This window comes from Rhododendron vialii, chromosome 7a (assembly GCF_030253575.1).
Source record: "Rhododendron vialii isolate Sample 1 chromosome 7a, ASM3025357v1".
Lineage (NCBI taxonomy): Eukaryota > Viridiplantae > Streptophyta > Magnoliopsida > Ericales > Ericaceae > Rhododendron > Rhododendron vialii.
Genome location: NC_080563.1, coordinates 24396527 through 24410614, shown reverse-complemented (window position 1 = coordinate 24410614; position 14088 = coordinate 24396527). Strand labels below are relative to the sequence as shown.

The window sequence follows — 14088 nt, the reverse complement described above, 5'->3', positions numbered from 1 at the left end:
TGTCGCCCCAGCATTCTTAAGACCGAAGGGCATTACTTTGTTGCAATATAATCCCCTGTCAGTTATGAACGAGGTTTTCTCTTGGTCGCCTTCATGCATTTGGATTTGGTTATATCCTGAGAATGCATCCATGAAGCTCAGGAGCTCATGCCCAGCTGTGGAGTCGACCAAGGAATCAATTCGTGGCAAAGGAAAGCTGTCTTTTGGACATGCTTTATTGAGGTCAGTGAAGTCCACACACATTCTCCATTTGCCGCTGGCTTTCCTCACCATAACCACGTTGGCTAACCAATCGGGGTAGAGAACTTCGCGGATGGATCCTGCTTGTACAAGCTTATCTACCTCCTTGGCTGCAGCTTCGTTCCTTTCTGGAGCAAAAGTCCTTTTCTTTTGCTTAATAGGTCGCATTGTGGGGTCCACATTCAATTTGTGAGATATGACCCTTGGGTCAATTCCCGGGATATCCTCGTGGGACCATGCAAAGACGTCTTTGTTATCCCTTAGGAATTGTAACAGTTCTGCCTTTGCCTCTGTGCTCAACCTTGATCCAATCCTCATAGTCCTCCCTTGTAGACCTGGCTCTAGAAGTTCTTCTAGGAGCTCTCCCACAGGTTCTCCAAGCTGGAGTTTTTCTTCGTCCCGCGTGTCAAGGCTTTCTATGCTCATCGTGATGTTTGCTCCCTTAAGTGAGGTAACGTAACATTCTCGTGTTGCCTTCTGATCTCCCTTGATGCAACCAATTCCTTTCGGCGTTGGGAATTCCATCATTAGATGATACGTGGAGATTATTGCCCCAATTTTATTTAAGGTCGTCCTTCCCAGTATCGCGTTATATACTGAAGGGCAATCGACTACTATGAAATCTATCATTCACGTAATCTGATTTCCTTCATCCCCCATTGTGACTGGTAAGGCTATTTGACCAGCTGGATAAACGGGCGTACCTGCAAATCCAACCAATGGTGATATCAAAGGCCTTAGTCTTTCTCGTCTGACTTTTAGTTGATCATATGCATGGAGGTAGAGAATGTCGGCCGAGCTTCCACTGTCTATTAATACTCTTCTTGTGAGGTAGTTGGCCACGACGATGGTTATAACCAGGGGGTCATCATGAGGAACCTGAGTTCCTTTAATGTCTTCTTCTGAGAAAATGATGGGTATTTCCTCTTTCTTTTGCATCTTGCTTGGACGGCTAACAATGTTGACCTTCAAATACTCCTCCGTTCTCAATTCCCTGAGGTGAGCTTTCCTGGCATTGCTAGACTCTCCACCTCCGGCAAGTCCTCCATGGATGGCTTTGATCTCTCCAATAGGGCCTGATCGGGGAGCCGTGGCAACTTTTCTTTCCTTGCTTGTATCATCCCTCATGGATATCTTTTGATGCTTCTTCGTTACGAAACGTTGAAGTCTGCCTCTTTGGATCAATTCATCGATCTGTTGTTTTAAGTCAATGCAGTCATCCGTGTTGTGACCATGGTCTCTGTGGAACCTGCAGTATTTGTCTTTAGCTCTCCTGTTAGGATCAGTCCTTAGCTTTCCGGGCCATTTAAGGTCCGGATCATTTTGTAAGTTGCTGAGGATTTGTTCTGCCGTGGCTATGAGTGGTGTAAACTGCTTGTATTTGCCTTGGGGCGGTCCTCCTCCTCGTTTTGGGGAGGATCTGGAGTTCATCTTCTTATTTTTTGGTTCCCCTCCCGTCTTGCGGGTGGATTCTCTTCTTTTCCTATCAGATGGGGCAAATTCGCCAACCTGTGATGACCCTACATGGGGATCAAAACTGTCGCGGGAATGCCTTGCGTAGACGGCTTCCTCTGCATTCATGTGTTTCTGTGCCCTAAGCATAAGTTCTGCCAGGGTCTTGGGTGGTTCTTCAGATAGAAGGTATAAAAACTGTCCTGAATACAGTCCAGCTATATACGCAGTTATGCTCACGCTGTCGTCAGCTTCCTCTATCTGAACCACCTCTTGGTTAAACCTGGTAGTATACTCCCTTAGTGACTCCCACCTTCCCTATTTCACTGTCAAGAGGTGCGTTGCTGGTTTGCCGTAGCGTTGGCCAGCAATAAAGTAGCTCACAAAGCTAGTGCTAAGCTCTTTGAAACTACGTATGCTTCCTAGAGGGAGTTTGTTAAACCATGCCCGAGCACTTCCTTTGAGGGTGATAAGGAATGCACAACACATTACCTCATCTGGTACTGCTTGTAGGTGCATTAGGGATTTGTATGTTTCTAAATGATCCAATGGGTCCGTGGAACCATTGAATGTCTCTAGCTGAGGCATTTTGAACTTCCTGGGGAGTGGCAAGCCCATGACCTCAGATGTGAAGGGTGAATCCGTATTCTGCACCAACTCTTCTACCGTGGCAAGAGTTTGTGCTTTGATGTGTTTCATCAACCCATCGATCAGGTCCTGCATCTTAAGCAACGCTTCCTGTTCGTGGGGTTGCTTTTCTAGAGGTGGTTTGCCATGCTTCCTTCGGTTCTGGCTTTCCTTTTCACTGGATTCGGCATCCTCCCTGTCATCTTCTTCTGGTCTTTCGCTGTGTCGTTGGTTTAAGATGCTTGGCTCTGAGATTTGCTTTCGCAGATCTGCGTTCTCCTGCATCGCTGCTTGTAGCCCTTGGGTTAGTGTTTTAATTTGCTCTTGCATTTGGGCGAATGCTTCTGGGGTCAGCTGGTCGCCTCCTGGTTTGTTAACTGCAGCAACTCTGGCCGCCTCTGTCGTCTTAGCGGCTTTGGCGGCAGCGGCCTTGGCAGCCTTCGTAGCCTTGGCTATTTCGGCAGCCTTAGCCGCTTTGGCTGCATCTGCGGCCTTCGTGGCGTCATCGACACCCATTTGTGGGGGGTCTGAAGCCATTGTTGTTCTGCTTGATCGGGTGTCCACCATACAAAACTATTCACCGTAAGGAAGAAGTCGTTTCCCACAGACAACACCAGCTGATGAATCAGCTTTGGATCTGGCCCCGACCTGTTCCTGCAAAGACAACATGAGAGCTTATGTCACCAGTGTGGTGGCTTGCCAACCACCCTCCGATGCCTAAGTCAGTAGTATACTTCAAAGTATTTTTGTTCTCTGTTTAGGATTGCGTACCTTTTATCAGAGTTCTACCGTCATCTTTATAGGCATCTTTGTTTGGGAGGTGGAGTCCTTATAGGACTGTATTCCGGATCACCCGCTTGGGGTGAGAGGAGTCCTGCCTTAGCTAGGAGTCCATGTACATCTAGGATGGCTAGTGCTTATCTCATTTTATGGCATTCCTTATCCTGTAGGGTTTCAATTGTAGTTTATTCCATCCGGGCATCTTTGGTTAGGATAAATAATATCCAAAGAATACTATTTATCCCATTCTAACCAAGTGCCAAAAGTTGGTCCTTGGACCTCATGCCAGCTCCGTCTTATAGGCGGAGCCGGCATCCCCTGACCTTGTCATGGGCTATGTCTCCTTGGAAATTGTGGGCGAAGCTGGCCTCTATCTCCCAGGTCCGTATAACGTATAGTGCTGACCTTGACAGGTTTTTCCTTACTTATCAATTCAGCTTTGCATCCATGCATGCGTGCGGGCTGTGCTATTTGAGGGAAAAAGACTCGTTAATTAATTTTTGTGTCACGAAATACTGTGAGTCTTCGCATATTCAATGCAAAAAGCCAAAAACAAGGTAGAAAAAGGATCACATGTTCTGATGTTTTTTTATCTAACGGAGGAACGATGTTTTTTTTTACAAAGACTCGAAGCCAGAGGAAAACTAAAGGGCGAGATTATGTTGCATAAATATGGGTTGTGCTACAGCAAAAATTGGGGGGCCAGCATGAACTTTGCATTGGTGCATAAACAAGACGACCAAAAAGAATTGAAAGGAATTGATCGGTGCATTCACGGGAACAAGGTTGATTAAGGACATCTAATTCTGTTGGGTCGTGTGATACTTTTTCACCCCAAGGGAAAAAATCCAAAAGGTGAAGCCTCAAGGAAAAAAAAAAAAACAAGAAGAAGTTAAAAACAAAGGAAGAAGGCTTACAATGTTTGCTCAGAAATTCTTTACTGAATTATGCATTCAATTGTGGGGATTCGGCGATTATTCTCCTCAATATATAGGACAAGACAAAACAAACTCCTAATTGAAAAAGGACTTGGAAATTCTATTCCTATTCAAACACGTTTGTGTTCAAGCGGTGTTTCGATTTCCGAGCAGTGAAAACAAGCACGGACATACCAAATGGGTCCTCTAGTCTGGTGTTCAATTTCAATAGGCAATCTACTGGCAAGCCGATTTCACTGAGTCAACTCACGAGCACAAATTTTCCGTGCGTTACATTATAGGGCTATCAAACTGTGTGGCCCATGATATCTGGTTCGAGTCCTTCCTCCGCTGGTTCAGTGGCTTCCTAGCCTTCTCCACGTAGCCTGCACAGTGAGCGCACGACTAAGACCTGGCCGGGGGTTGCCAGGCAAGGCCCTCCGGCGAGAGGATAAGTATGTGCAGGAAGAAAGGGAAGAGACTAGGGTTTTGAGTGGGTATTCGCGTGTATGAGTGCGTACCTTTGCAGAGGCGTTATCCTTTGGTATTTATAGAGCTCCCTGACTTGCTCTCCAAGCACGGGCACGTGCCAGGCGACGTTACCGTGACGTCACCGAACAGATCTGGTAACCGCTTTTGGGGGTGAGCTGGCACTCCCATGTGCGCTCATGATTATCCCTTGGCATAACTGCTTTTGCACGTGGGAAGACGCGCAACTCGGTAGCCAGCCGTGGTCGGCAGCGACCGTGCTCTGCGGGTGGCCGAGCACGTCCCTTGCCGACCCTGGCACATGACCGACGGGAGAGGATACATCGCATGGGACCCACCGAGGAAGGTGGCCGAGTATGGGCTTGTCTTCCGCCGAGCCTGAGGCAAGTGGGATGGCGATGAAGAATAGGGACGGGAGCCGTGCACAAGGTTTATGCTTGGCACGGACTAGGCTCGGTCCGTAACACAGCGAAATTCTATGTTCGGCCTGCTACAATAGCCCATCAATCCCTGCCGACGCCGAACGCGTGGTAGGAATTGATGTTGATCTTTGGCTGGACCTGTCCAACGTCGAACGTGACCGTTGTCAACGAATAGAGAGATTTGGCCGAGCCCCAATCACCTTCCTGAGACAATATCAATTGTCGAGGGAGAGCCCCAAGGGAGGAGCGCCGGATGTCGCTCCATGGCTGGGTACGGCTAGTGAGAGGACGGCTGGCATGTACGAAGCTCTGCAGGTTGTCCTTTCAATGCTACGTGTCATGCGCTGAATGGCCAAAGGCTCAGCGGTGTAATGATGGGCGGGAATTTTGAATCTCGAACCCTAGCTCTATATAAAGGGCGACGCGAGGAGAGAGAAAGGCTACGTTCTCTCTCTTTCTCTAGAACTCCATTGTCAGAGCTCCCACCAGCAACCGTTCATCTTCTGCCCTTGATTCTCAGCAGCTTTGCCATCATATCTCGCCACAAATCCAAGGTATGAGTTCATTTTCTGCTTCTTTTCACTTTTCTTGCAGTTTTCCTGAACTTTTTCTCCGTTTTTCTGTGTTTTTTGGGGTTTTTTCGTTTTAAGTGAACAGTGCGAGGCCTGGGGATGAACGAACTGTTCATCTTCATCTTCAATCTGTTCTTCCGAGCATAGGTCTCTAATGATGTCTGTGCTTGGCTGACATCGGAATTGGCCGAGCCTAGCCTAGGCGCTGATAGGCCGAGCCCTGCTTCGAGTCTCAGTGTCTCCCGAGCTTGAACCTCGAAGAGACAAATAGGGTGGGCCAATAGGGTGGCCGAGCGTAGAGATCCTTGCCTTCTGGCCGACGACGAGGTTTCTCATTGTTTTCTTCTTGTTTTTGTTAGGTCTGGCTCACCCAATCATCGTTATCTCTTCCGACTCTGAAAGCTCGGGGGAAGATTCTAGAGACTTGATAATCCGTGAGTGCTTGGAAAAACATAGACGCTGACGCCAAATATCGTCCATCGCCTTAAACATGTCTACGGACTCCAATGACTCGAATGCCGAACGTGTTTTCGAGTATTGTGCCGACGAGTTCGATACCGAGCCTGAGATTTCGTTCACGACATCAATGCACTCTGAGGCCGAGCCTCACCTGGGGCCAGAGGCTGAATCCAGATTCGTCCCACAGGCCGACGCCCCGACCTCTACACGTTCCGGGTTTAGTGAATCCCAATCTGAGGGTAGAGGGGTCGCCGATCTCTATGAGAGGGGCCAAGTTTGCCCCCACGCTCATTTTTTCAGCGGAGACCCTAGGGAGTACCAAAATTTTTGCCAAGAATACAGTATCCCCGACGATGTTGTAATCAATCAAGTGGCGAGCAATAGAATAAAGGATACGAGGGGAGACCATCCCGAGCACATCACTATCCCTTTGATGGCGATATGTGAGGTTGGGTTGAGGTTCCCTCTCCACCCCTTCTTGAGGGAACTTCTGGCTCGGTTCAGCATCGTCCCCCTTTACTTTGCTATCAACAGCTACCAAATAGTAATGTCGGTGATCAAGTTGAAAGAGCTCCACGACCTTGAGTTTACCGTCGCCGATCTTTTCCATACCTACATTATGTCTAGGCACGACCAGACCGAGGGTCGATACTTGTCGACACGTAGCAAGAAACAACCATTAGTAGATGGCTTGCCCGACACTGACAAATGGGCCAATTTTTATGTTGAAGTGAGCGGTAACTTTGAGTTCGGCAACCAGTCAAACCGTAGATTCATCATCCCAAAGATCGAAGACTTTAGAGGTAGCTCGACCACCTTTGTTGTAGCCGAGTCTGGTCATTTGTAAATTTTTTCGACCGTTGACTTGTTGTTTCTTCTTGCAGATCACCGAGCCATCACAAAGACTCAACAGTCTCTGCCCGTTGAGGCGCACGTCGATATCCTTCTGTCACAAGCTTGTAAAGACGCGCCGACCCTACTCGGTTACGAGCCGTCCTACAAGGGAAAGCTCAGGAGAAGGGGAAAGGAAGCGGGGCCGAGTACAGAAGGTCAAAGTCGAGGGAAGAAGGCGGGGCCATCGGGAGGCAGCAAGCAGCCGAGAGTTAAGTTGCCGACGTTTAGAAAGCCGGCTGAGTTTTGGTTCGGAGAGAGTCAGCAAGCCGAGCTCCCGGGCCTTAACGTTCCACTTCAAACACTCTTGCCCAGTCATAACAGCGAAATGGGCCAACGGAACGTCGTTGCGTCAATATAAGGGATGGCAAAGCGGTCCGTCAAGAGCCTGGGCTAGCCGAGCCTGGTGAAAAGAGGCAAAAAGTCACCCATGACTTTTTCCCGACCAAGCCACAGAGTTCTCGTCCGGGCGAGCAGGAGAGGACCGAGTCGTCGGCCGCTGGTGTCTCAAAAACAGCCCAACAACCTCTAGGCTCGGCTGGCGGTCTCGTCGCTCAAGAGTTCGCTCCCTCCTATGCCTTGGCCGAAGGCAGAGTCGTCATAGTGGAGGACTCTATCAAAGTTGAACTCGGGCTAGCCACTGCGATTCTCCAAGGTCTAGCATTGCCGAAGGACATGCAAAAAATTCCTGAGGGCCTCCAGCCGAGCTTGAATCACGCCGGTGCTTACCTTGTTCAGGTATGATCCGACCCTAGACCTTTTACTCACCATCATTTTTGCCGTTGAGTATTTCTACGCTGACGTTCTCTTTGTTTATCAGGCTGGACAAGCCTTGCTCCGCTCATGCAAAGATGTCGAGCTCATTCTTGCCGAGCGCGCTCGCTATCACGAGGACTTAAAGGTCGAGTAAGAGAAGGTGAGAAGCTACAAGGGAAGCCTGAAGATGGTGAAAGCGGAGGTCGCCAAGCTGGAGAAGGAAAGAGATGAGATGGAAGAGAGAATGAAGAAGGCCGAGCGCGAGGTGGCCAAGGTTCTGAGGAGGGAGAAGAGAAAGATGAAGGAGGTTGATGGGGCAGCGTATTAGGCTGGCTTTGATCGAGCTGGGGCCGAGTACATGCGGGAAGCTCGGTCCATGGTAAATGACGCCATCAAGATGAGGATCCCCATCGCCTACCGAACGGGATACAAGGACGGGGTTAAGGCTACTTGCAGAGTTATGTAGCTGGAGGTTGACATGAACTTGACAAAGTCTATCCCAGCCCTAGTCACTCCCGAGCTGGTTCTTCCTTACACCGAAGAAGAGTGCGCACCCCTCCCACCTGAAGAATTTCCCGAGAGCGAAGATGATGTTGAAGACCTAACCGGCACCGACGTCGTTGCAGAAGACTTGACAGGCTTTGAGAAAGATGGTGATGGTGGCAAGAAATCTATCGCTCATGCCGAGCAGGATCCTATGAATGTTGATAAGGATGCTCGGGCCGAAGATGCCGCTGCCAGTGGTGGTGCTGATGTCGACGCAGACGCAGCTGGAACTGGAGTTAATGTTGAAGAGGCTACCCAAGGTTGAGGAAAGTTGTACGCAGGTGCCGGTTTCGGGGTGGCCCGTCACCGTAGTTAACTGCCTTTTATTTTTTGTACTTGTTAATTTTGTGTTTGTTGAACTCTTGGACTGGGCGGATCCGAGTTTGGATTTTGCTGTTTCAGATGTAATGGTTGTTGGCTATGAATGTTTTACCGAACTTGAATGCATGATGTTTTCTTTTTAATGGATGACTTATCTTTTGCAATGCTTGCTTGAATTTGACATACTTGCTCGTTTGAAATTGTTTGAGATTATAGTTATCCGTAGTCCCCACTTTGGTCTGGGTTCGGCTTAATAGTAGGTATGTTGGCCGAGCCTTGACCAAAGTATAGGTTATTGCCGAGCCTTGACCAAAGTATATTAGAATGGAGTGGAGAGCGTGTCGAGCGTGGTGTTGTTCTCAGCCATTTTGCTAGTTTAGTGGATGATGCTTAGGTTTAGCCGCCAAAGTTTGTTGAGTGCCCTTACCTGTGGTTTGGGGTTCGGTCGAGGTGCTAGCCCCTAGCCAAGGTTATGAGGTGTTATAATGTTTGTGGGTGGTTTGCTCACCAAAATGTGAGTGTAACCGAGCTGTGGCCGACCACATTGTCTTGCCAAGCCGAACCGGAGCCCAAATTCCAGCCATATTGTGTGTCTTTGGGCTCGGTGGACCTGATGTCAGTTTTGCTTCTTTGGGCAGTAATAGTGGCCGAAGTAGAGGCATAGGAGCCGTTTGTGGGTGTGACCGAGGTCAACGTTTGTGGTTGGCCAAGTAAGCCGAGGTAAAATATAAAGAAAATGAATTTGCAAATGGCAACTGCCAGATAAAATTTCTTTGATTCCATAAAACATGAAGTACAGGTTGAAATGTAAAGACTTGGGCCGAAGCCAAAAAAGAAAAATAGGATAGGCAGTGGCCGAACATGAGGCACACTGTTGGGATTTCGGCTACATGTATGCTTTCTTGAGGTTCTGTGCATTCCATGGGTTAGTTAGAACTTTTCCATTCATGTCCTCCAGCACGTAGGCACCTTCACCAACAATCTTGACGATACGAAAAGGTCCCTCCCAGTTGGGCTTGAATTTTGTTTTCTTGCTGGCTTGCACAACTTTTCGCCAGACCAAATCATCTGGCTTGAACTTTTTGACTCGCACGCTACGGTTGTATCCCTTGGCCACCTGTTGCTGGTATTCAGTGAGGTGCAGGCGAGCGTCATCACACTTCTCTTCTGCCAAAATCAGCTCTTGTGCCATAGCGTCGTCGTTTGTTTTGGGGTTAAATGTTTCTGTTTTGAGAGTTGGAAACTTGGACTCCAACGGGATCACGGCTTCCATGCCGAACGCCATTGAAAATGGTGTCTGGCCCGTTGAATGCCTTGGTGTAGACCGGTAGGCCCATAAAACGCGTGGCAATTCTTCAGTCCATTTTCCTCTTTTGGAGTTTAGTCGACGCTTGATGCCGGCGCAGACGGTTTTGTTTGTGGCCTCTGCTTGGCCATTTCCTTGGGGGTAGGCTGGTGTGGAGTTGAAGAAACGTATCCCAAACTCGGCACAAAGGTTGGTGAGGTCCTTGCCGACGAACTGAGTTCCGTTGTCAGAGACAATGTCGTATGGGATGCCGAACCTGGTAACAATGTTTCGCCATACGAATCTTCGGACATCAGCCTCAGTTGTCGTTATGAGGGGTTCAGCTTCAACCCATTTGGAGAAGTAGTCCGTTGTTATAATCAGAAACTTGAAGCCTCCAGGAGCCGTTGGCAGCTTTCCCACGATATCAAGCCCCCATTGCGCAAAGGGCCAGGGACTAGTGATGGGGGAAAGGTTCTGGGCAGGCTATTTCGGGATAGGTGAAAACAGCTGGCACGGTCGGCATCTGCGGACAACTTCTTCGCAGTCTTTCTTCATGTTCTTCCAGAAGTAACCTTGACTCATGGCACGTTGACAAAGGGAGCGGCCGCCAGAATGGTAGCCGCAGCTGCCTGAGTGAAGTTCTGTCAGAATTTCAGACACTTGAGTGGGGTGGACAACGAGGAGATACGGTCCAGAGATGGATTTCCTGTATAGTTGGCCGCTTTCAGAAAGCCAGTAGTAAGCGACCTTGTTTCTCACACGGTAAGCCTCCTTCTTGTCTATGGGTAGGGTGTCATGCTTTAGGAACGTAACAATCTCATCCATCCAGCTGGGACCGAGTTCGACATTGAGTACCTTTGGAGTGGGCTCAAAAGAAGGGCGGCCAATGCTGCCGAAGTTGATTGTTCTGAATTCTGACGCTGTGGATGCCGACGCGAGGCCTGCAAGTGCGTCCGCGTGTGCGTTGTGCTCGCGGTTGATCTGTTTGATGCTGAAATTGCAAAACTGAGAGATGACCTCAGCTGTCGTGGCTTGGTATTTCAATATTCGAGGGTCCCGAGCTTCGTAGTCACCGAGTACTTGGTTAACGATGAGTTGGGAGTCACAGTAGACAACGAGGTTGGTGACTTTCATCGCGATGGCTGAGCGTAAGCCAGCGAGGAGGGCTTCATATTCAGCTTCATTGTTTGTGGCTGGGAAGTCGATGGTGAGGGAGCTTTCATGAAGTGTTCCACAAGGTGAGACCAAGACTACCCCCGCTCCGGCTCCGTTGCTGTTGGAAGCCCCGTCGACATTAAGTCGCCAAGTCTCGCCTTGAAAAAGGTGCCATGGCATGGTCACGGAGCTACGTTCGGGTACGTCTGGTGGGGTTGGAGCATTGAGTGCCGCTGTGTCTGCTGGAGTGAGTTCTGCTATGAAGTCGGCCAACACCTGGCCCTTAATTGCCGTTCGTGGCTCAAAGCTGATGTCGAAGTTCGCAAGTTTGACAGCCCATTTTGATACCCGGTTGGAGAGATCTGCCTTCCAAAAGAGAGCTTTGAGGGGATGTTTTGTTAAGACTGTGATTGGGTGGGACTGGAAGTAGTGCAAAAGTTTCCTCGCCGTCAAGACGAGAGCAAGGGCTAGTTTCTCCAGGGGAAGATAGCGTGTTTGTGCAGGAAGAAGTGTTTTGCTTGTGAAGTATATCGGTTTCTCATCAGCCCCTCCCCGGCGAACGAGTGCAGAACTGACCGCATGGGCGAAGACGGCAAGATACAAATATAAGGTCTTGAATTCTTTTGGCTTTACCAGTAGTGGGGCCGAGCTGAGGTACTCTTTGAGTTCCGCCAAAGAGTTGTCACACTCTGGTGTCCATTCGAAGCTGCGTCAACTCTTACCTTTCAACGCATTGAAGAAGACATGGCACTTGTCGGAGGACTTGCTAATGAACCGGTTCAAAGTGGCTGCCATTCCAGTGTGCCGTTGTACTTCCTTGATTGTTCTTGGTGGCCGCAAATCTGCAATGGCTTTAATCTGGTTGGGGTCGGCCTCAATACCGCGTCTGGTGACCAAATGTTCGAGAAATTTCCCAGCACTTACGCCGAATGCGCACTTCTCGGGGTTTAGGTGGAGCTTGTAGAATTTGAGAATGTCAAATATTTCCTTCAGCTCCTGGAGATGGTTGCTCTCCTTCTGGCTTTTGAGGACAAGGTCGTCGACATAGGCTTCCAAAGTGTGGCCAATTTGGGCATGCATCATCTTGAATATGGCACGGTTGAATGTGGCGCATGAGTTTTTGAGGCCGAATGGCATGACGCGGTAACAAAAAATGCCGTAAGGGGTAATAAAGGCTGTTTTTTCCATGTCATTTGGGTCCATGGCTATCTGATGGTAGCCACGGTAAGCGTCGAGGAAGCTTAGCCGAGCATGTCCTGCTGTTGCGTCAACCAGTTGATCGATCTTGGGAAATGGGAACCAATCTTTTGGACAAGCGTCGTTAAGGTTGGTGTAGTCGACGCAAACTCGTCATTTGCCATTTTTCTTCTTAACGACCACCGTGTTTGAAAGCCAAGTTGGGTACTGCACTTCTTGGATGGCATTAGCTTCCAGTAGCCGCTTTACCTCTTCTACGACAGCATCGGCATGTTCGGTGGCCGAGCGTCGCGCTTTCTGGACTACTGGCTTCGCGTCCTTTCTGACGTTAAGAGAGTGGTAGATAAAATCTGGGTCGACCCCTGGCATTTCGTTAGGGGTCCATGCGAAGACTTCTATGTTGTCCTTTAGGTAGCGGAATGTTTCTTCCCGGTCGTCATCGCTGAGTGAGGACGCGATTAAGAAGAAACGTGAACCGTCCTCGTTGAGAGGCAATGGGATTAGGTCCTCTTCGGTTTTGTCCTCAGCTCTCTGGCCAACGTAGTCGATCACGGCCATGTCGGGGACTTTAACCCATTGTACTTGTTTGGCCTTGGCGGAGTTGTGGACAGTTGAGACGTAGCACTTTTTGTAGGCTACTTGGTCACCTCGCAAATCTTCCTGTCGTCCATTGGAGCCGATGAAGTGGACAACTTGGTGGTAGGTCGAAGCGATTAATTGCATGTCATGAAGCCAAGCTCGGCCAAGAATTGCGTTATACGGGCTCGGCACGTTGACGACGATGAACTCAACGGTCAACGTTTTCAAACCTGTGACGACCGGAAGGAAGATTCGATCGAGTGACCAAACCGGTGCTCCGTTGAATCCGATGAGAGGGATTTCGGCGGGTTGTAGGGCTGTCTCTGGGAGGTCAAGCTTTTTGAACAAATCATAGTACATCACCTCTGCTGAGCTTCCCTGGTCAATGAGGATTCTCTTGACATCGTGGACTCCGATTTGCACGGTAACGACGAGAGCATCGGAGTGTGGAGTTTGTACGAACTCAAGGTCGCGCTCGGTGAAAGTTATGGTCCACTTAGGTGTTTCGTCTGGGCGTGGGCGCTTTGACCCGGGTCCTACCGCAAGTACCTGTTTAGAAGTGGAGGCGCGATCGAGGTCGGCTCGGAGGTGTGCTTTGGATTCTTTTGTCACTAGGCCGTGGATGACATGTATCGTCAGCCGTGATTCATTGAGGTTGGGATTTTCGACAGGTGGGCGGGCGGGTGTTTTTGCTCGATCAATGTATTGGTTGAGATGGCCTTGGGCTGCCAAACGTTCCAACAGCGCCTTGTAAGGAGCACATGCCGTTGTGTAGTGGCCGAGTTCATTGTGATATGAGCACTTCTTCCTCGGGTTCTGATCCGCTTGGCCGTTGTCCGTGCCGAGCTTGCCTTGCGGCCACTCGAACCATGGTTGCCTCATGATTTCTTTTAGGAAGGACCAGATGGGTTCTTTAAAGTGGGTTGTTTCGGCCACGTGGTCGTGCTCGTTTGGCTGGCGTTTCTTCCCTTCTTTGATGTTGTTGACGTGTTTCTTTGGCTGGGATTGTTGAGTTACGATTGGTGTCTGCAGCTGAGGAGCTATCGTCGGCAAGCAGGTTGTTGAATTGGGGATCCCCTGAGCTGCTCGGTCCGCGTAGAACTCTTCAAAGGCACAAAATCGTTCTACGACACGGATCAACTCTCCCATGCCGTGCGGAGGTCGAATAGCCAGTTTGTCGAGTATTTTGCTGCCAGATTCCAACCCATTTTTGAAGGTGCGCGTGGTCCAGTACTCGTCGATTCCGGGAATTTCATTGAAAAGTTGCCAGTAACGCTCGGCGTAGTGTCTGAGTGTTTCGTTTGGGAGCTTTCTCATCTGGGACAAGGACTCAGGCTCCTTGGCTGTCCTGTTACTGGTGATGAAGCGAGTGTTGAAGGCGCGTTCAAGGTCGGCCA

The 14088-nt window shown here is 49.5% G+C and overlaps 1 protein-coding gene across 1 annotated transcript; it reads right to left on the bottom strand.

The window, feature by feature from the left end:
- Window positions 1-9358: 9358 nt before the first annotated feature.
- On the bottom strand, window positions 9359-12118 carry LOC131332814 (uncharacterized). The gene is made up of 4 exons (XM_058367113.1): window positions 11638-12118; window positions 10508-11574; window positions 9434-10243; window positions 9359-9382 (listed from the first exon to the last, which is right to left on the bottom strand). The coding sequence occupies exons 1-4, from the start codon at window positions 12116-12118 to the stop codon at window positions 9359-9361; spliced, it is 2382 nt and encodes a 793-aa protein (XP_058223096.1).
- Between the last annotated feature and the right edge of the window lie 1970 nt (window positions 12119-14088).

What these genes read in the sequence shown, in the direction of transcription:
- LOC131332814 (XM_058367113.1), bottom strand. Translation starts at nt 12,118, where the DNA reads ATGGACCCAAATGACATGGAAAAAACAGCCTTTATTACCCCTTACGGC. An exon ending in CTTACCGTGTGAGAAACAAG is followed by an intron (nt 10,244 to 10,507) that starts GTCGCTTACTAC and finishes ATCCCGAAATAG; the next exon opens with CCTGCCCAGAACCTTTCCCC. An exon ending in TTGTTGGTGAAGGTGCCTAC is followed by an intron (nt 9,383 to 9,433) that starts GTGCTGGAGGAC and finishes TGGAATGCACAG; the next exon opens with AACCTCAAGAAAGCATACAT.